Here is a 19,580-nt window from a genome sequence, read left to right as displayed (position 1 = left end):
GCCTCCCCTTATCCCACAGCTACCCCATGGCCCACCCCAGCGCTGCCCCATAGCCAGCCCCATCGCACGCTATATAACCAGTTCCATACCCCCAGCCTGACCCATAGATGCCCCTTAACTACCCCATAACCGCCCCATAGCCCCCCCACATCCCCTCCCCCCAGGTGGGCCCCCCAATCCCCTCCCCCACAGTGGGCGGAGCCAATTCGCTCCCTCCCCCCCATTGTGGGCCCCTCTCGTTGCCCCTTTAAGCCTCCCCTCGCCCCTTTAAGCCTCCCTCCCTCCCCCCCCCGGACCCCCCCTCCAGTCGGCACCCCCCTGCCTCGCCTAGTCCAATCAGCGCCGGGAGGGGGCGGAGCCTCGGCGGAGGGGGCGGGGCCTGAGGGGCGACGGGGGGCGGGAGGGGTCAGTGCGCGATCGGCTGCGGGAGCGCGGGGAGGTGAGAGTGGGGGGGGGAGAGCGAGGGGACCCCCCAGGGACCCCCTCAATAACACGGGACACCCCCAGGGAGCCCCCAAACAGGAGGGGGAGACCCCGGGGACCCCTTGATGGGGGGGGCTATGACCTAGGGGGCACCCATGGGTGCTGGGGGGCGTCCAATGGGAAGGGAGGGGGGTCTAAATGCTGCCTGGGGGGGGGGATAAGGAGGGGGAGCTTTGTGGGGTCAAAGGGGGGGTTATTGGCGTGTCGGGGGGGGGGTCTATACTGGGAGTTTGGGGGGGTTATTGGGGTCCATGGGGGTCTATAGCGGGTGTTGGGGGGGTTATTGGGGTCCATGGGGCTCTATGGGGGTAATTGGGGTCCAGGGGAGTCTATAGGGGGTGTTGGGGGGATATTGGGGTCTATAGGGGGTGTTGGGGGGTTTATTGGGATCTATAGGGGGTGTTGGGGGCTGGTATTGGGGTCCCGGGGGGATCTACACATGGGGCTGCCCCACGCTGGGCTGTACCGCCAGTGGGGGTGTTTCCATGTGCAGCGGGAGCACCCATGGGTGACCTCCCCTGCTTTTGGGGTCCCCCCCCAGCCGCGATGCCGTTGTCCCGCAGCGTCTCGGTGAGCTCCCTGCCGGGGCTGGAGGATTGGGGGGGCCCCGGGGCCCCCGAGAACGTCGTCCTCTTTGAGGTGGCCTGGGAGGTGGCCAACAAGGGTGAGCACCCATGGAAGACCCCCCCATAGCCCCCTCTGAAACCCCCCATCCCACTCCAGACCCCCCATTGGACCCCAAAACCCACCCTGATGCCCTTAAACCCCCTCCCAGCACTCGTGGGACACCTCAAGACCCCCCAAAGCACCCATAGAACCCTATGGGACCCCCCCAGGACCCTCCAACCACCCCATAGCACCCGTAAGAGCTTATAGGACCCCCCCAAGACCCTCCAAGCCCCCCATAGGACCCCCCACGACCCCTAACCCCCCCCCCGCATGGGACCCTATGGGACACCCCTACCAGGGGGTCTGGGCTATCCCATCATGCTTTGAACTGAGGGGAGGGGCCAGAGCCCCCCAGAGGACTCTGGGATAGATGGGGAATGCCCTGAGGCATTGTGGGATGTGCCCCCCCCCGCAGGGCAATGTGGGTTGGTCCAGGTGCATCATGGGATACTCTGAGGCCTACTGACCTGGGGGATGCAGCCTAACCCTGGTGCATTGTGGGATCATGGCGGCTTCCAGGTCTATGTGGGCGCATGGTGTTCCGCATTGCATTGTGGGGTCATGGCGATCCCCACTGTAGGCCAGTGGCCCCCCCAGGTTGCATTCTGGGGTCATGGTGGCCCGCAGTGCGCTGTACTCTCATGGGCTCCTCCCGTTGCATTCTGGGATCATGGCGGGCCCCATTGTAGGGTAATGTTGGCCCCATTGCATTGTGGGATCGTGGCGCCCCCCAGTGCCCCGTAGGCTAATGGTGGCCCCGTTACACCGTGGCATCATGGCCCTCCCAGTGCCCCGTAGGCTAATGGACGGCCCCGTTACACTGTGGCATCATGGCGCCCCGCAGTGCCCTCCAGGCTAATGGCGGCCCCCAGTGCCCCGTAGGCTAATGGCGGCCCCGTTACCCTGTGGCATCATGGTGCCCCACAGTGCCCTTCAGGCTAATGGCGGCCCCAGTGCCCCATAGGCTAATGGCGGTCCCGTTACACCGTGGCATCATGGCGCCCCGCAGTGCCCCGTAGGCTAATGGCGGCCCCCGTGTCCCCCGTGTCGCAGTGGGAGGCATCTACACGGTGCTGCAGACCAAGGCGCGGGTGACGGCGGATGAATGGGGTGAGAGCTACGTCCTGGTGGGGCCCTACGTGGAGAGCAGCGTCCGCACGCAGGTGGAGCTGCTGGAGCCGCCGCAGCCCGCCCTGCGCCGCACCCTGGCCGCCATGAATGCGCAGGGCTGCAAGGTGGGCACCGGGGGGGGAGGGAGGGGTCAAGCAGCACCCACGGGGTCCCCCCCACAGGCACCCGTGGTAAAACCCTCCCCCCTCCATCCGGGTGCTGCCCTCCCCTCCCCCTGCACGTGGGGGCTATTTTTAGCCCCCTCCACCCCCAGCTCCCGTTACCGGGAATGTTGGGAAAGGTCACGGCTTCCCCTCCCCCTGCACCCCGCCCAAACCAGGGGCTGGGGCCCGGAGTGGGGGGCATTGGTCACGTTTTGGGGCTTACTTCACCTATTTTGGGGTTATTCAGTTTATTGTGGAGCTATTTTATCCATTTGGGGGATATTTTGCCCACTTTGGGCCTTATTTCACCCATTTTGGGGTTATTTAATTTATTTTGGGGCTATTTTATCCATTTGGGGGGTATTTTACCCATTTTAAGGCTTATTTCACCCATTTTGGGGGTTATTTTATCTATTTGGGGGCTATTTTATCCATTTGGGGGGTATTTTACCCATTTTGAGGCTTATTTCACCCATTTTGGGGTTATTTAATCCATTTGGGGCCTATTTTATCCATTTGGGGGGTATTTTACCCATTTTGAGGCTTATTTCACCCATTTTGGGGGACGTTGCACCCCCTTTTGGGAGTTGTATCCCTTTCTTGAATCTCTTTCACCCATTTTGGGACTTACTAACCCATTTTGGTGTTATTTTAACACTTTTGACATTATTTTACCCATTTGAAGAAATTAGTCAGTTTTTTTGGATGTATTACACCCATTTGGGAGTTATTTTACCCATTTGGGGTTAATTAACTTAGTTTTGGGGCTATTTTACCTGTTTTGGGGACATTAAACCATTGAGGGATGCTAAGTGCTCTGGGTACCACTTTAGGCATGTGGGATGCTAAAGGGACCCTATTGAGGGATGGTGAGTGCTCTGGGTACCACTTTAGGGATGCGGGATGATGGACAGGACCCCATTGAGGGATGCTGAGTGCTCTGGGTACCACTTTAGGGATGTGGGATGCTAAAGAGACCCGACTGAGTGATGCTGAATGCTCTGAGTACCACTTTAGGGATGCAGGATGATGCAGAGGACCCCATTGAGCGATGCTGAGTGCTCTGGGTACCACTTTAGGGATGTGGGATGCTAAAGAGACCCAACTGAGTGATGCTGAATGCTCTGGGTACCACTTTAGGGATGCAGGATGCTAAAGGGACCCCACTGAGCGATGCTGAGTGCTCTGGGTACCACTTTAGGGATGCGGGATGATGGAGAGGACCCCACTGAGTGATGCTGAGTGCTCTGGGTACCACTTTGGGCTGCCCAGCCCTAGGTGGGAGCTGCTCCATGGGGCCCTGTTGGGTGCAGGTGCACTTTGGGCGCTGGCTCATCGAGGGCAGCCCAGCCGTGGTGCTCCTGGATGTGGGAGCCACCGCCTGGAGCCTGGAGCGCTGGAAGGGGGAGCTCTGGGAGAGCTGCGCCATTGGGGTGCCCTGGTATGACCGTGAGGCCAACGACGCCGTCCTCTTCGGCTTCCTCGTCGCATGGTTCCTAGGAGAGGTGGGGCCGTGGGCCCCAGTGGGGGTTTTGGGGTCCACAGTGGGGTTTATGGGGTCCACAGTGAGGTTTATGGGGTCCCCAATTAGGCTTATGGGGCCCAAAGTGGGGTTGCTTGGGTATTTTAAGGTGTCCCCAAGAGGGTTTTAAGGGGCTCTGAGGGGTTTGGGGGGGATTCTGAATGTTTTTGGGGGGTTTGGGGGTCCCCAAGAGGGTTTGGGGCATTCTAGAAGGGGTTTTGGGTGGGTTCGGGGGGGGGTTGGGGTCTCCAAGAGGGTTTGGGGGGGTTCTAGAAGGGGTTTTGGGTGGGTTTGGGGTGGTTTGGGGTCTCCAAGAGGGTTTTGGGTCCCTTTGGGCACTGTCTTTGTGTCCCGGCCGCCCTTTGCCTTGCCCCCACTGCCACTGCCCCACACCGGGGATGTTCCCCCCATTGCCCCTGACCCCGAGGGGTGTGTGTCCCCCCCGCAGTTTGCGGCGCAGAGCGAGGAGCGGCCGTTCATCGTGGGGCACTTCCACGAGTGGCTGGCGGGGCTGGGGCTGGTGCTGAGCCGCGCGCGGCGCCTGCCGGTCGCCACCATCTTCACCACGCACGCGACGCTGCTGGGCCGGTACCTGTGCGCCGGCAGCGTGGACTTCTACAACAACCTGCACAGCGTGAGCCCATGCGGAGGGGGCGGAGGGGGGATACGGGGTGTATGGGGTATGGGGTGTATGGGATGTGGGATGTGGCTATGGGATGTGGGCTATGTGGTATGGAATATGGGGTGTGGGTGTGGGATATGGGGTGTGGGATATGGGGTATGGGATATGGGTGTGGGGTATGGGATAGGGAGTATGGGGTATAGGATACAGGGTATGGGGTATGGATTATGGGATATGGGGTATGGGATGTGGGATATGGGGTATGTGATATGAGGTATGGGTTATGGGGTATGGGATAGGGGGTGTAGGAACATGGTGGGAGGGATTTGGAATGAGGGGAGCTGAAGAAGGGGGGGATATGGGAAGAGAATGGGGTAACTCTGGCGGGGGAGACACCTCCATAGGGAGGTGAGAACTGGGGCAGGGGGCATGGAACGCATGGGGGGCACCTTGTGTGACCAGAACCCAGGGAGGGGGCAATTGGGTCTGGGGGGAACGTTGTGAGGGACAGACCCTACAAAGGACAAACCCAGCTGGGGGACCTCTAAGAGGGATGGACCAAGGTGGTAGTGAGGGGGGGAGCTTGGCCTGTGAGGACTCTGTGGGTCCAGGGGGGCACTTGTGGGTCCGGGGGGTTACTTATGTGTCACAGCCCCCCCTCCATGCAGTTTGACGTGGACAAGGAGGCAGGTGAGCGGCAGATCTACCACCGGTACTGCCTGGAGCGCGCAGCCGCGCACTGCGCCCACGTGCTCACCACCGTGTCCCACGTGACCGCTGCCGAGGCCGAGCACCTCCTCAAGCGCAAACCCGGTGCGTGCCCCTATGGGGTCCCTATAGCTCCTATGGGGGTCCCTATAACCCTTATGGGAGGTCCCTATAGCCCCTATGGGGTTCCTATAGCTCCTATGGGGGTCCCTAAAGCCCCTATGGGGTCCCTGCAGCCCCTATGGGGGGCTCTGTAGCTCATATAGGGGTCCCTATAGCCCCTATGAGGGTCCCTATAGCCCCTATGAGGGTCCCTACAGCCCCTATGGGGGACCCCAACGCACCCCGAAGGGGGGGCCAGCACATAAAGGACCCCAGTGTTGACACAGGAACGCCCCTGGGTGGAGCTGGACGTCAGCACAGCTCCATAGGGAGCTACGGGGGAACCTCAATGATGCCATAGGGGCAGCAGGGACCCCAAAACCGCCATGGGGGCACTCCAGGTCCCCAACATCCCCAGGGAGCACCCAAACCACTCCCATAGGGAGCCCTTTGAAGCACCCAGGGCCCCATAGAAGGACCCAGGGGGACCCCCAAAAGGGCTCCAGGAGGGTCCCAGCAGTTGGGGTCCCTCCCCCCCCCGTTTGTGCCCCCCCAGACCTAGTGACCCCCAATGGACTGAATGTGCGCAAGTTCTCGGCCATGCACGAGTTCCAGAACCTGCATGCACAGAGCAAGGCGCGGGTGCAGGAGTTTGTGCGGGGCCACTTCTATGGGTCAGTGCCAGTGGGGAGGCTGGGGGGGGTCAAAGGGGCCGGGGGGTGGGCAAAGGGGCTGGGGGGGGGGGGGAAAGGGATTTGGGGCAGAAAGGGGGGGTGGGCAAAGGGGCTGGGGGGGCAAAGCGGCTTGTGGGGGGCAAGGGGGTTGGGGGGGACCAAAGGGCCTGGGGGGGTTTCAAGAGGTTTTGGGTGGGGATTTGGGGCCATTGGAGGGGATTTGGGGCCATTGGGGGGCATTTGGGGCCATTGGGCCCCCCCCTTCAAGTGCTGGGGTCCCTGCAGGCACCTGGATTTCGACCTGGACAAGACCCTGTTCTTCTTCATCGCGGGGCGCTACGAGTTCTCCAACAAGGGAGCAGACATCTTCCTGGAGGCGCTGGCGCGGCTCAACTACCTGCTGCGGGTGCCAGGATGGGATGGGATGGGATGGGAGAGGGAGATGGGATGGGGTGGGGTAGGAGAGGGATATGGGATGGAGCATGTGGATTGTGGGGACCTGGTAGGGAATGTGGGGACAGAGATGCAGGAGCAAAAGGGGCAAGGGGAAGAGATGGGGGGGGGGGGGCATAGGATGGGGACATGGGAGGAAAAAGGGGGGACCTGGAACGGCCATGGAGGGGCACTGGGGGTTAATGAGGGATGGGGGGGGCACCTGGGGACAGTGAGGACCCCGCTGTGCTGCAGGTGAACGGCAGCGAGGTGACGGTGGTGGCCTTCTTCATCATGCCCGCCCGCACCAACAACTTCAATGTGGAGTCACTCAAGGGCCAGGCCGTGCGCAAGCAGCTCTGGTGGGAACCCAAAGCACCCCAAAACAGCCCCACCCCCCCAAAACACCCCTAAAACACCCTGGACACCCCAAAACAATGCCAGAGCCACCCCAAAATACCCCCAAACCACCTCAAAAATGCCCCCAAAACCTCCCAAAACACCCCAACCCCCCAAATACCTACCAGAACACCCCCAAACCACCCCCCGGACCCATCTGACCCCTCCATTTCCTTCCCCCCCCCCCTTCCCACAGGGACACGGCCAATGCCGTGAAGGAGAAGTTTGGGAAGAAGCTCTACGAGTCGCTGCTGGTGTGAGGAACCCCCTCAACCCCCTCTTGGACACTGGGATTGATCCCCCCAGTCCCATTTCCCAACCTCCCCATCCCATCTTTATCCTCCCACCCCCATCCCAAGTTTGAGCTCCCCCATCCCATCCTTCCCAGTGGGAATCTCCCAGACATGAACAAGATGCTGGACCGGGAGGACTTCACCATGATGAAACGTGCCATCTTTGCCACCCAGGTATGGCCCCAGTGGGATGGGGTAGGGGTATGGCTATGGGATGTGGGTTCCTGGGATACAGGCTATGGATGTGGGATGTGGAGATGGGATGTGTGTGTTCCCCCTCAGCGTCAGTCCTTCCCCCCCGTGTGCACCCACAACATGCTGGACGATGCCACCGATCCCATCCTGACCACGATCCGGCGCATCGGGCTCTTCAACAGCAGCAACGACAGGGTCAAGGTGACGCTGGGGGGCATGGGGGGTGGCGATGATAGGGGGGGCACAGGAGTGGGGGGGTGGGGAGATTTGGGGGGTTTGGGGGGGACTTAGGGGGTTCCCAGTTTGGATTTGGGGCTCCATGGGGTGGGGTGGGGTCCATGGATTGGGGTTTTGGGGTCCATGGAGGGTATTTTGGGCTCCCAGATGTGATTTTGGGGCTCCCAGATGTGATTTGAGGCTCCCAGATGTGATCTGGGGCTCCCTGTGCTGCCTTTCCCCCCCCCCAGATCATTTTCCACCCCGAGTTCCTGTCCTCCACCAGCCCCCTCCTGCCCGTGGACTACGAGGAGTTCGTGCGGGGCTGCCACTTGGGGGTCTTCCCCTCCTACTACGAGCCCTGGGGGTACACCCCAGGTAAGAACCCATGTGGCCCACCCCCCAAGCCCCAACACCCCCAAAGGCACCTGAGGACCCACCCTTTGACCCCTCCCTCTTTCTGCTCCAAGCTGAGTGCACGGTCATGGGCATCCCCAGCGTCTCCACCAACCTCTCGGGCTTCGGGTGCTTCATGGAGGAGCACATCGCAGACCCCTCGGCCTACGGTCAGTGGGGGTTCATTGGAGGACACTGGGTGATGGGGGGGTCCCTGTATCCTTTGTCCTTGCCTTGCTGGGTCCCTTGGTCCTTGTCCCCTTGGATCCTTACTCTGGTCCGTTGGGGGACACTGGGTGATGGGGGGGTCCCCATATCCCTCATCCTTGCCTCACTGGGTCCCTTGGTCCTTGGGTCATTGTCCCCTTGGGTCCTGGCTCTGTGGTCCCTTGCCCCCCCCAGTCCTTGGTCCCCATGTCCCTGTCTCCCATCGGACGCCATCCCCATCTCCCTCTGCTCCCATAGGGATCTACATCGTGGACCGGCGGTTCCGGGCCCCGGAGGAGTCGTGCGCGCAGCTCACGGCCTTCCTGTACGGCTTCTGCCAGCAGAGCCGGCGGCAGCGCATCGTGCAGCGCAACCGCACCGAGCGCCTCTCCGACCTGCTCGACTGGAAGTACCTGGGCAGGGTGAGAGCGGGGGGGTGAAGGGGGGGTGCGGGGGGGGGCTATCTCACCCCCCTGACTTTCTGCCTCCCCCCCTCCCCAGTATTACACCTTTGCCCGGCGCATGGCACTGGCCAAAGCCTTTCCTGAGAATTTCACCTACGACCCCCCTGAGGCTGCAGCTGTGAGTTTGTGTCCCCATATCCCTGTATCTGCATATCCCATATCCCCATGTCCCATATCCCTATATCCCATGTACCATATCCCTATATCCCATGTCCCATATCCCATGTCCTATGTCCCCATATCCCCATGTCCCATATTCCCATATCCCCGTATCCCAGATCCAATGTCCCTATCCCTATATCCCATACCCGCACATCCCATATCCCCATATCCCCATGTCCCATATCCCATGTCCCCATATCCCCATGTCCCCACATTCCATATCCCATATCCCGTATCCCCATGTCCCCACATCCCATATCCTATATCCCATATCCCCATGGCCCCATTCCCACTCTCCCCTCCCCATTCCAGGGTTTCCGGTACCCACGCCCGGCCTCGGTGCCACCGTCCCCGGCCCTTTCCCGCCTCTCCAGCCCCCGGCACAGCGACGAAGAGGATGAGCGCTACGACGAGGAGGAAGAAGCTGCCAAGGACAGAGTCAACATCCGGCGCCCCCCGAGCCCCCCGGGCTCCCCACCAGGAACTGACCCCCGGGTCCCTGCCCCACGAGGAACAGCCCAATGGCAAGTGTGGCTCAGCACTTGGATCATACCATTATGGGGTGTGGGGGGGGATTCGGGGTGTACCCACCTCTGTCAGCCCCACAGCACTCGCTCAGGCTCAGCCCCACAGATATGGGGGGGTTTCTGGGGTGCCCTGTATCCCCCCCCATCACCTCAATGCCTTCACAGTGCCTGGGCTCAGCCCCACAGCAAAATGGGGAGCCCCATATCACAAAGAGGGGGGGGGATATGGGGCAGCCCCACATACACACACTCCACCCCCCAAGTGTGGGTCCGGGGGGGACCCCACATCCGTCCGTCCCCCCCCGGCACATGGATAATAAAGGTGCTTCACACCCACCCCAATGACTGGGTCCATGGGAGGGAGGTGTGTGTGATTTTAGGGGTCCCCACCCCCTAAGTGTGGGGCTGGTTGGGGAGGAAAAATAATGGGTCGATTTTGGGAGGGGTGTCCCACTTTAAGGGGCTGTTTTGGGGCTCCCCCGATGTGAGGGCTGTTTGTGCCCCCCCACATTGTGGCCAATTTTGGTGTATCCCCCAGTTTGGGAGCAGTTTTGGGGCTCCCCCCACAAGGATGTGACTTGGGGGGGCGGTTTCGTGGCACCCCCTAATTATGGGCCCCTTTCAGGGCCCCCCCCGGATGTGGAGGGGGTGGTTTTGGGGTTTCCCTCCCCCCGCCCTTTGAGTCACCTCCGGCCCCCACGTGGCTCTGGGAGGGGTGCGAAGGGGGCGTGGAAGGGGGGCGTGGCCATGGGCGGGGTGGGTGGGGCCTTGGGGGGGTTTCCCCGCGCGCGCCGGGCGCGGGGGGGCACAGACGCGGCCATGGGGGGTCCCGCGCTCGGGCGCCTCCTACTGCTGGTGACTGGGGCCGGCGCGATGCTGCGGTGAGGGGCGAGGGGGGGGCTCAATTGGGGGAGGGGGTCAGTGTGGGGGGGAGGAATAAGGGATGGGGAGTAAATGATGGGCGGGGGAGAGGCATGAGTTTGGGGGGATCCTGAAGGGGGGCGGGAAAGGGGTTTCGGGGGGGAACACATGGATATTTGGGGGGGAACAGTTGGGTTTTGGGGGGTCCTGCTGGGGGAGGGGTCTCATGGGGGGGCGCAATGGGGGTGATGGGGGAGTTCCGGGGGGTGAGGGACGTGGGAATGTTGGGGGGGTGGGGGAACCAGACAACTTGGGGGGGGTTGAGTTTTTTTTGGGGGGAGGATGGAAGAGTCCAAAGGGGGGGATGCGCAGGGGGTTCCCATGTGGGGAGGGGTCTTTTGGAGGGGGGTAAGGGGTAAAAGGGGGGGGGACACCCTTTGCGGGGGAACCTGAGGTTTGGGGTACCCGGGGGGGGGGGAGTTGGGGGTTATCGGGGGGGGGGAGGGATGAGCAAGAACGGGGTTCCCATGGCTGGGGGATGGGTGTCCGGGGGGGGGATGGGCGGGGGGTCCCGGGTTTCCCATTGGGGGGAGGGGCAGGGCTCTCGCGGTCCTGGGCGGGGCCCGGCGGGGGCAGGAGCCGGTCGGACCCGCTCAGCCCCGGCCCCACCCGGGGGGGCGTGACCCCACGCCTGACCTTTGACCTTTAGGGTGACCTTCCCCCCCCGAAAGGGTGACCTCGGGCTTTGGGGTCCTTTATAACCCCTTCCCCAGGGGGCGGGGCCTGGGGAACCCCCATTGACGTCATTAACACCCCTTGGCTACACCCCTTTTGGGTCCCCCCTTTGAACTCATTGACCCCATCCCCTCGTTAACCTGCTTAGGTCACGCCCCCTTGGCCCACCCCTCATTAACCGCATCCCCTCATTAAGCTCATTAGGACCCAGTAGACCCCTGAGGCCCCCCCCTTTTAGCTCATTAATCTCTCATTAAGATCATTATCCCCACCCAAAGAGGCCCCTGGTTCCTCCTTTCTCCCCCCCACATCAGCCTTATTAATTAACCTCATTAAGCCTTGGGGTATCTCTGTGGTGGATGCCCCACTCCTGTCCCCCATGTCCCCTCCATTCATTGACCCCATCCCATTCACTGACCCCATCCCATTCACTGGCCCCATCCCATTCATTGGCTCCATCCCATTGTCCCCCACCCTCACTGACCACACCCCCCCCCAGCATCCCCCTGGAGCGGGGTCCCTGGGTCCCCCCCAAGTTCTGGGGGGACTGGGGGGGCCCCCGAAGCCGCAGCGGGGGAGGGGCGGCCGCGGCCCCCGTGCGCCTGCACAACTACATGGATGTGAGTGGGGGGGGCAGGGTGAGGGGGGGACCCCAACCCCAATGGGGAGGGGGGGGGCAAGGGATGGGGGGTCCTGAGGAGGAGGGAAGGGGGGGATTGGGGGGGACATGATGACGTAATCACGTCGTGTCCCCCCCCCACAGGCTCAGTTCTATGGCACCGTGTCCTTGGGGACCCCCCCCCAGCGCTTTCGGGTCATCTTCGACACCGGCTCCGCCGATCTCTGGGTGCCCTCGTCCCGCTGCTGCCTGCTCTACCTGGCCTGCTGTGAGGGGCGGGGCTTAAGGGGGGGGGCGTGGTCTGATGCCAAAGGGCGTGGCCTGGCGGTGGAGGCGTGGCCAGGCCGGGGCTCCGCTGGGTCCTGACGCCCCCCCCCCCCCCCCGGCCTCCCCCTAGGGCTGCACCCCCATTACCAACCCGCGCTGTCCTGCACCCACCGGCCCAACGGCACCGCCTTCGCCATCAGCTACGGCAGCGGCAGCCTCCGGGGCTTCCTGAGCGAGGACACGCTCACGGTGGGGCTCGGCGAAGGGGCCGTACCGGGTGCATTGGGTGCCAATGGTGGGGGAGGTTCCCCCATTCACTGCCCCCGGGGATGCTCTGCCCCACAGGTGTCCAACGTCTCGGTGCCGGGGCAAACGTTCGCCGAGGCTGTGGCACTGCCGGGCCTGGCCTTCGCAGCCGCGCGCTTCGACGGGGTGCTGGGGCTGGCGTACCCCAGCGCTGCCGCCGGCCCCGCGCGGCCCGTGTTCGACACCATGATGCACAACCGGCTCTTCAGCAGCAACGTCTTCTCCTTCCGCCTGCGCAGGTAACGTGGTTACAGCCTGAGGCAGCCCCTGACCACAGCCCAAGTACCCCCTGACTGCACCATAACCACCCCTTTACTACACCGTAACTACCCCCTGACTACACCGTAACTATCCTTTGACTACACTGTAACTACATCACAACTACCCCTTGACTACACCATAATTAACCCTTGAATACACTGTAACTACCCCTTGACTACACCACAGCTACGCCTTGAATACACTCTAACTACCCCCTGGCTACACCATAACCACCCCTTCACCGCACTGTAACTACCCCCCAACCACCCACCAACTGCAGCCCAAGTAGCCTCCAACTACACCAAAACTACCCCTCAGTTACCCCCCCCGAACTGGCCATTGCCTACCCCAAACTGCAGCACAAGTACCCCCCAGTTACACTGTAACTACCCCACAACTACACTGTAATTACCCTCGGAGCCCCCCTAATGCCCCCCCCTCCTGACTGTGGGGTGCAGTGGGGCAGATGAGGGTGACGGAGGGGAGCTGCTGCTGGGGGGCATCGACGAGGAGCAGTTCGAGGGCCCCCTCCACTACATCCCAGTGTCGCGCCGCAGCTACTGGCAGGTGCACATGGAGAGGTGAGACCCTCACCCCCCCCAAACACCCCCAAACCCCTCTACCTGCCCCACAGCACCCCCAAACCCCTCACCCCATAACCTCCCCATTCTGTCCCCTCCCCGCAGGGTGTCTGTGGGCACGCCAGGGTCCATGGGGTGCCGGGACCCCCCCCTTTGTGGGGGGGGCTGCGAGGCTATCGTGGACACAGGCACGTCCCTCATCACCGCCCCCAGCAAGGACATGGCCATACTGCAGCGAGCCCTGGGGGCAATCCCCGCCCTGGGGGGGCAGGTGGGGACCGTACCATGGAGCCCATGGTGGGGGGCACATGGAGCCTTGGGTCCTCGGATGGGGGTGTCCCCTTCGGGGGGGTCCTCACGCCCTCTGTGTTGTGCCCCCCCCAGTACCTGCTGGACTGTGACAAGGTCCCGTCCCTGCCCAACATCACCTTTGTGCTGGGGGGGCACGAGTTCACGCTTGGTCCCCAAGACTACGTGCTGCAGGTGGGAACCCCTGTCCCCCATGCCCCCCCCATCGTATATCCCCTACCCTATACCCCATATCCCATACCCCATATCCCATGTCCCATACCCCCTATCCCATACCCCCTACTCCCTATACCATACGCCCTACCCCCTACGCCCTACCCCATACCCCCTACCCCATACCCCATACCCCCTATCCCATACCCCATACCCCCTACCCCATATCCCTTCTCCACTTCCCACTCCCAGGTCTCCAAGTGGGGGGCCCCCACCTGTGTCAGCGGGTTCATGGCCCTGGATGTGCCCCCTCCCGCCGGTCCGCTCTGGATCCTGGGGGACGTGTTCCTTACGCGACATTACGCCGTGTTCGACCGGGACCACGACCGCGTGGGGCTGGCACCCACCAAGTGACACTCAGAGGGGGGTGTCCCCGGGTGACCCCTGCGAGCTGCGGGTGCCCCCCCCCGGCTGCGGGGGGGTCCCGGGCCCCCTTTTGGGGTTGCTTCAATAAAGGCGCTACTTTGGACTCTGCTGCTCCCCCCCGGCCCATTCCAGTGGCCCCTGGACTCCTTGGGGTGGTCCCACCCGCTCCCCCCTCACAGTGGGCGCGTCCTCCGCGGTGGTGGGCGTGGTTTCCCTCTCAGTGGGCGTGTCTCCCGAAAGGGCGTTGTGTATGGTCAATGGGCGTGGTCTCAAGCGGTGGGCGTGTCCTCGCCTCAGGGTAGGCGTGGCCTCGCCTCAGGGTGGGCGTGCCCTGCCTCGCCGTGGGCATGGATGTCTCACAGTGGGAGTGGCCTCGCCTCAGGGTGGGCGTGTCCTCTCCGCGCTTGCGCACTCCGCGGGCGCTCCGGCGGCGGCGGGATGCTGCAGCGGCCGCTCCGCTCTTTCAGCCCGGCGGCTGCGGTCTCGGTGGTCTCGGTACCCGGTTCCGGTCTCTTCCGTTCCCCTCCTCGCTCTCTATCGCGATCATCGCGATGGGCTGGCAAGCGGAGCGCGACAAGGTCGTCATCAACGTCGGCGGCGTGCGGCACGAGACGTACCGCAGCACCCTGCAGACCCTGCCCGGCACCCGCCTCGCCGGCCTGGCCGAGCCCGGCGCCGCCGCCCGCTTCGACTACGACCCCTCGGCGGGGGAGTTCTTCTTCGACCGGCACCCGGCCGTGTTCGCCTACGTGCTCAACTACTACCGCACCGGGAAGCTGCACTGCCCGGCCGACGTGTGCGGGCCGCTCTTCGAGGAGGAGCTGGCCTTCTGGGGCATCGACGAGACGGACGTGGAGGCCTGCTGCTGGATGAACTACCGGCAGCACCGCGACGCCGAGGAGGCGCTCGACAGCTTCGAGACCCCCGAGGAGCCCGGGCCCCCGGAGCCGGCCGAGCCCAAGCGGCTGTGCCTGGAGGAGGGGAGGCCGGCGGGGTGGTGGCGGCGGTGGAGGCCCAAGCTCTGGGCCTTGTTCGAGGATCCCTACTCCTCGAAGATGGCGAGGGTGAGGGGGGTTAAAGAGGTCTGAGGGGGTTTGGAGGGTACCTGAGGGGGTTTGGAGGGTACCTGAGGGGGTTTAGAGGGGTTTAAAGGTGTTTAGGGGGGATCTAAAGGGGTTTGGGGGGGGATCTAAAGGGGGTTGTGGGGGTCTGGAGGGGTTTAGGAGGGATTGGAGGGGGTTTGGGGCATCCCTGAGGGGGTCTGAACGGGTTTAGGAAGGATCTGAGGGGGTTTGGGGGGTCCCTGAGTGGGTTTAGGGGGAATCTGAAGGGTTTAGGGGCCTTTGAAGGGGTTTAGGGGGGTCTGAGAGGGTTTAAGAGGGATCTGAGGGGATTCAGGAGGTCCCTAAAGGGGTTTAGGGAGGTCTCAGGGGGTTTAGGGGGAATCTGAAAGGGTTTAGGGGAGCCTTTGAGGGGGACCTGAGGGGTTTGGGGGGAGGTTGCAGGGTCTGTGGGGGAGTTGAGCGGAGTTTAAGGGGGTTTGGGTCATCTGTGAGGGGATAGAGGGGGGTCTGAAAGCGTTTAGGGGGGCTCAAAGGCGTTTGAGAGGACTTAGGGTGGATTTAGGGGGTCCTGGGGGGTTCGAGTGGTCTGTGAGGGGGTTCAGGGAGCCTGGAGGGGGTCTTGGGGGGCTCTGGCGAGGTAAAAGGCCTCTAAAGGGGGTCCTGGAGGCCTCTCGGAGGGTTTGGGGGGTCTTGGGTGCTGTGAGGGGTTGGGGAGGCTGTGAAGGGCTTAAGGGGGTCTCTGAGGGGGTTTAGGGGCCTCTAGAGGGGATTTGAGGGGGCTCTGAGGGGGTTTGGGGGCTCCTTGAGGAGAGCGGGGGGCACTGAAGGAGCTGAGGGGGGTTAAGGGGGGGGTCTAGGCGGGCTCTGAGGCCATGGGGGTGCTCTGGGGGGGGCCATGAGGTACTTGGGGACACTGCAGGACTCTGGGGGGGGCACAGACACACAAACACTGCAGGAGCCCTGAGGGGACACCGGTGGGGGGGGGTCGGGTCCATCCCTGGGGGTGATGAGGGGACACGGGGGCTATGCAGGGACAGGGCAGGAGCCGCTGCATCCCCGCTGCAGTGTCCCCTGGCTCCCCCTCAATGTCCCCTCTGTGTGTCCCCCCCACGCAGGCGCTGGCCCCGATCCTGCCGCATTGGGCCAGGGAAGGGGGGGGAACAGAGGGGGGGGAGCGGGACCGCACTGCGGTGCCCCCTCCCCCCCCCGACCTGTCCTACATCCCCTCCCCTCCCTCTGTCATCCCCCCCGTGGCCTAAATCCCCCCCCATGTCCCCAGCCCCCCTCCCAGCCTGGCCTAGATCCCCCCCATGTCCCCAGGGGCCCCCTATGTCCTCCCCCCCCCAACCAGCCTGGCCTAGATCCTCCTCCATGTCCCCTGTGCCTCCCATGTCCCCAGATCTCCCCTCCCCACCCCTATGTCCCAAAATCACACCCCCCCCAGTGTCCCCTGTGTCCCCCCATGTTCTTACCACCCCATCCTGGCCTAGATCCGTCCCCTGTGCCCCCCCATGTCCTCAAACCCCCCCCCCCGGCCTAGATTACCCTCCTGTTTCCTATATCCCCCCACATCCTGACCTACATCCTCTCACATCCCCAAAAGTCCCCTGGGTCCCCCATCTCTTTGTCCCCCCCACATCTGACCTGGATCCCTCCCATGTTGTGTATGCCCCCCCATGTCCCTGCAGCCCCAAATACACTGGGGGGGGGGGGGGGGCAGGAGCCTGAATGGTGCACCCCCATTAGTCTGTTGGGGTTCAGTGATTTGGGGTGCGGGGGGTCCTACCACCAAGTTCTGGGGGTTCAGTGCATGAAGGTTGAAGCCCTTTGAGTTGCTCATCACCCCCAACCCAACATCCCCCCCCACCCCCATCTCCTGACCCCCTTCTCCCCCCCTCTGCCCTTTGCAGTACGTGGCCTTCGCCTCCCTCTTCTTCATCCTCATCTCCATCACCACCTTCTGCCTGGAGACGCACGAGGCCTTCAACCGCATCATCAACAAGACCGAGACGGTGCCCATGGCCAACGGCACCCAATGGACCCAGGTGGCCCTGGAGGTGGAGACCGAGCCCTTCCTGACGTATGTGGAGGGCACGTGCGTGGTGTGGTTCACCTTCGAGTTCCTCATGCGGGTCAGCTTCTGCCCGGATAAACGGGATTTCGTCAAGAGCAGCTTGAACATCATCGACTTCGTGGCCATTTTACCCTTTTACCTCGAGGTCGGGCTCCGGGGCCTCTCCTCCAAAGCCGCCAAAGACGTTCTGGGCTTCCTGCGCGTCGTGCGCTTCGTGCGCATCCTGCGCATCTTCAAGCTGACGCGGCACTTCGTGGGCTGCGCGTGCTGGGCCACACGCTGCGCGCCAGCACCAACGAGTTCCTGCTCCTCATCATCTTCCTCGCCCTCGGCGTCCTCATCTTTGCCACCATGATCTACTACGCCGAGCGCATCGGCGCCGACCCGGACGACGTCACCGGCAGCAGACACACCTACTTCAAGAACATCCCCATCGGGTTCTGGTGGGCCGTGGTCACCATGACAACGCTGGGGTACGGGGACATGTACCCCATGACGTGGTCTGGGATGCTGGTGGGCGCACTCTGCGCCCTGGCCGGAGTGCTCACCATCGCCATGCCCGTGCCCGTCATCGTCAACAACTTCGGCATGTATTACTCCTTGGCCATGGCCAAGCAGAAGCTGCCCAAGAAGAAGAACAAACACATTCCCAGACCCCCCCAGCCGGGATCGCCGGGATACGGAGCCCCCGGAGCCCCCCACAGCTCCCCCGGAAGCCCCCCCCGGCCCCACCGCAGGGGCCCCCCCTGCCCTTGGCGCAGGAGGAGGTGGTGGACATCAACCGCGCCGGTGAGCACCCTGTGAGGGGGGGGAGGGTGGTATTTTGGGGTTGTTTGACTCTATTTTGGGGGTCCCTGGTCTTATATTGGGGGGGCACTCCATTTGGGGTGCATGATGCTATGTGGGGGGGTCTGGTCTATTTTGGGGGGGGTCTCTTTATTTAATGTGTGGGGGTGATGCTATCTGGGGCTCCCTGGTCTTTTATGGGGGTGGGACTTAAGGTGTGTTTCAGGGGGTACACATGTATCTTGGGGGCATTTTGGGGTGCTGTAGTCCAAAGGGGGGTGTCCAGCCCCACATGGAGGGGGTTCAGCCCCATATGAGGGGGTGCTCCCATCCCAGTATGGATGTCACACCCCCCCCATAACAAGTGTCTGTGTCCCGTCCCCCCCAGAGGCACGTCCCAACGGGGCGGCAGCGCTGGCACAGGAGGATTGTCCCCCCATTGACCAGCCCCTGTCCCCCGAGGACCGAGGTGGGGGACGGGGCCAGCGGACCCTCCCAAACGGCAGCCACCGGTGGGGGGGGCCGGGAGCGCTGCGGCCGGGACAGAGCCTGTTTCCTGCTTGGCCCTGACTACGCGCCCCCCCCCAGGGGCCTCTGCAGGGAAGGTGGGTGCTGAGACCCCCACCATGGGCACCCCAGGACCCCCGTGAGCTCCCTCACAGACCCCTCAGGCACCCCCAGCCCATCAGCTCCCCCCCGGGGGCACCCAAACTTCTCCCCCCTCCCCACCAAGGGCACCCCAATAACACTTGGGGATCCCACCCCCCCTATGTCCCTCTTGGGCTCCTCACAGCCCCCCACCCCCCGGGCACCTCAACACCCTCATGTGGGTTGTGCCCCCTCATGCCCTAAACTGGGGGAGGAATGGGAGGACCTTGTGCAAGGTCCCATCACTGTCTGAGGTCTTTGACCTGGGGTGACCCCGCTGACCCCGTGTGACCCCCACCGTGACCCCGTGTGACCCCTCCCGACCCCGTGTGACCCCGTCCTCTTCTGTCCCCAGCGCTCGTCACCGCCTGAGCCCACGCCGGGGGTCGCAGGTCAGTAGGGAAGGGGGGGGGGGGCGGGGACTCCCTTGGCCACGCCCCCTTTTACCACTAGCCCCCGCCCCCTCACTGCTTGGCCACGCCTCCTCCACGTTCATTCCATTTCCATTGCCGCTTAACCGCGCCCCCTTCTGCTTGACCACGCCCCCTTCATCCCAAGGCCACGCCCCCTGCATGGGTAGATCCCAAACTTGGGGGAGATTATGGAGCCCTCTAGGGGGGTTGTGGTGGGGGTTGTGGGTTCCGAGGGAGGTTGGGGGGTCCATGAGGGGGAGGGTTGGGGGAGTCCCCAAGGGGGGTTTGGAGGGTACTGACACCCTCCCTCCCCCATTTCTGTCTCCTCCCCCAAGGCTACGAGAAGTCGCGGAGCCTCAACAGCATCACGGGGGTGCGTGTGGCCCCCGCCGCCCCCCCTTCGGCTCCCACCGGCCCCCCCCGGCGACCCCGCTCCCCCATCCCCTCCATCCTTTAAAGGGGGAGGGGCTGACACCCCCTTCCTCCCTCCCCCCTCCCCTTCTCCTGCTCCCCCCCCCCCAATGGGGGGCAGTGATCAACTCATCAGTGGCAATTCAAGGGGGTGGTTCCCTGCCCCCAAGTGACTGGAACTGGGGTGGGGGTTGGGGGGCCCCCTCAATGACTGTGAATGGGGGTGAGGGGGTGTGTCCCCCCGCGTCACCCCATTGGCTGCACTGCACTTGTGTCCTTCCCCCCGCCCCTTTTGTGTGTGTGTGTGTCCCCAATATGGGA

The 19,580-nt window shown here is 63.4% G+C and overlaps 3 protein-coding genes across 3 annotated transcripts; all 3 read left to right on the top strand.

The window, feature by feature from the left end:
- Nucleotides 1-295: 295 nt before the first annotated feature.
- On the top strand, nucleotides 296-9,757 carry LOC133277693 (glycogen [starch] synthase, muscle-like). The gene is made up of 17 exons (XM_061469814.1): nucleotides 296-439; nucleotides 1,025-1,147; nucleotides 2,206-2,387; nucleotides 3,740-3,931; nucleotides 4,397-4,582; nucleotides 5,239-5,383; nucleotides 5,937-6,054; nucleotides 6,340-6,460; nucleotides 6,742-6,848; nucleotides 7,082-7,141; nucleotides 7,274-7,352; nucleotides 7,461-7,574; nucleotides 7,841-7,967; nucleotides 8,060-8,155; nucleotides 8,451-8,614; nucleotides 8,694-8,774; nucleotides 9,131-9,757. The coding sequence occupies exons 2-17, from the start codon at nucleotides 1,030-1,032 to the stop codon at nucleotides 9,740-9,742; spliced, it is 2,502 nt and encodes an 833-aa protein (XP_061325798.1). The 5' UTR covers nucleotides 296-439; nucleotides 1,025-1,029; the 3' UTR covers nucleotides 9,743-9,757.
- Nucleotides 9,758-10,149: 392 nt separating this feature from the next.
- On the top strand, nucleotides 10,150-13,851 carry LOC133277692 (cathepsin D-like). Its single transcript, XM_061469813.1, has 9 exons — nucleotides 10,150-10,226; nucleotides 11,441-11,561; nucleotides 11,705-11,828; nucleotides 11,958-12,076; nucleotides 12,173-12,372; nucleotides 12,853-12,975; nucleotides 13,081-13,246; nucleotides 13,360-13,458; nucleotides 13,690-13,851. The coding sequence occupies exons 1-9, from the start codon at nucleotides 10,165-10,167 to the stop codon at nucleotides 13,849-13,851; spliced, it is 1,176 nt and encodes a 391-aa protein (XP_061325797.1). The 5' UTR covers nucleotides 10,150-10,164.
- Nucleotides 13,852-14,335: 484 nt separating this feature from the next.
- On the top strand, nucleotides 14,336-19,239 carry LOC133277691 (potassium voltage-gated channel subfamily C member 1-like). The gene is given in 7 exon segments (XM_061469812.1): nucleotides 14,336-14,927; nucleotides 16,838-17,252; nucleotides 17,255-17,730; nucleotides 17,733-17,790; nucleotides 18,176-18,392; nucleotides 18,791-18,827; nucleotides 19,184-19,239. Coding segments are annotated over 5 exon segments (1,644 nt in total). The 5' UTR covers nucleotides 14,336-14,414; the 3' UTR covers nucleotides 18,358-18,392; nucleotides 18,791-18,827; nucleotides 19,184-19,239.
- The last annotated feature ends 341 nt before the right edge of the window (nucleotides 19,240-19,580 follow it).

The sequence above is a fragment of the Pezoporus flaviventris genome, unplaced genomic scaffold (genome assembly GCF_033815535.1).
Source record: "Pezoporus flaviventris isolate CSIRO_AGI_PZ_B2104156 unplaced genomic scaffold, CSIRO_AGI_Pfla_v1 ptg000061l, whole genome shotgun sequence".
NCBI lineage: Eukaryota > Metazoa > Chordata > Aves > Psittaciformes > Psittacidae > Pezoporus > Pezoporus flaviventris.
Note: the sequence above shows the minus strand (reverse complement) of the source record. Positions and strands in the feature narration are given on the sequence as shown.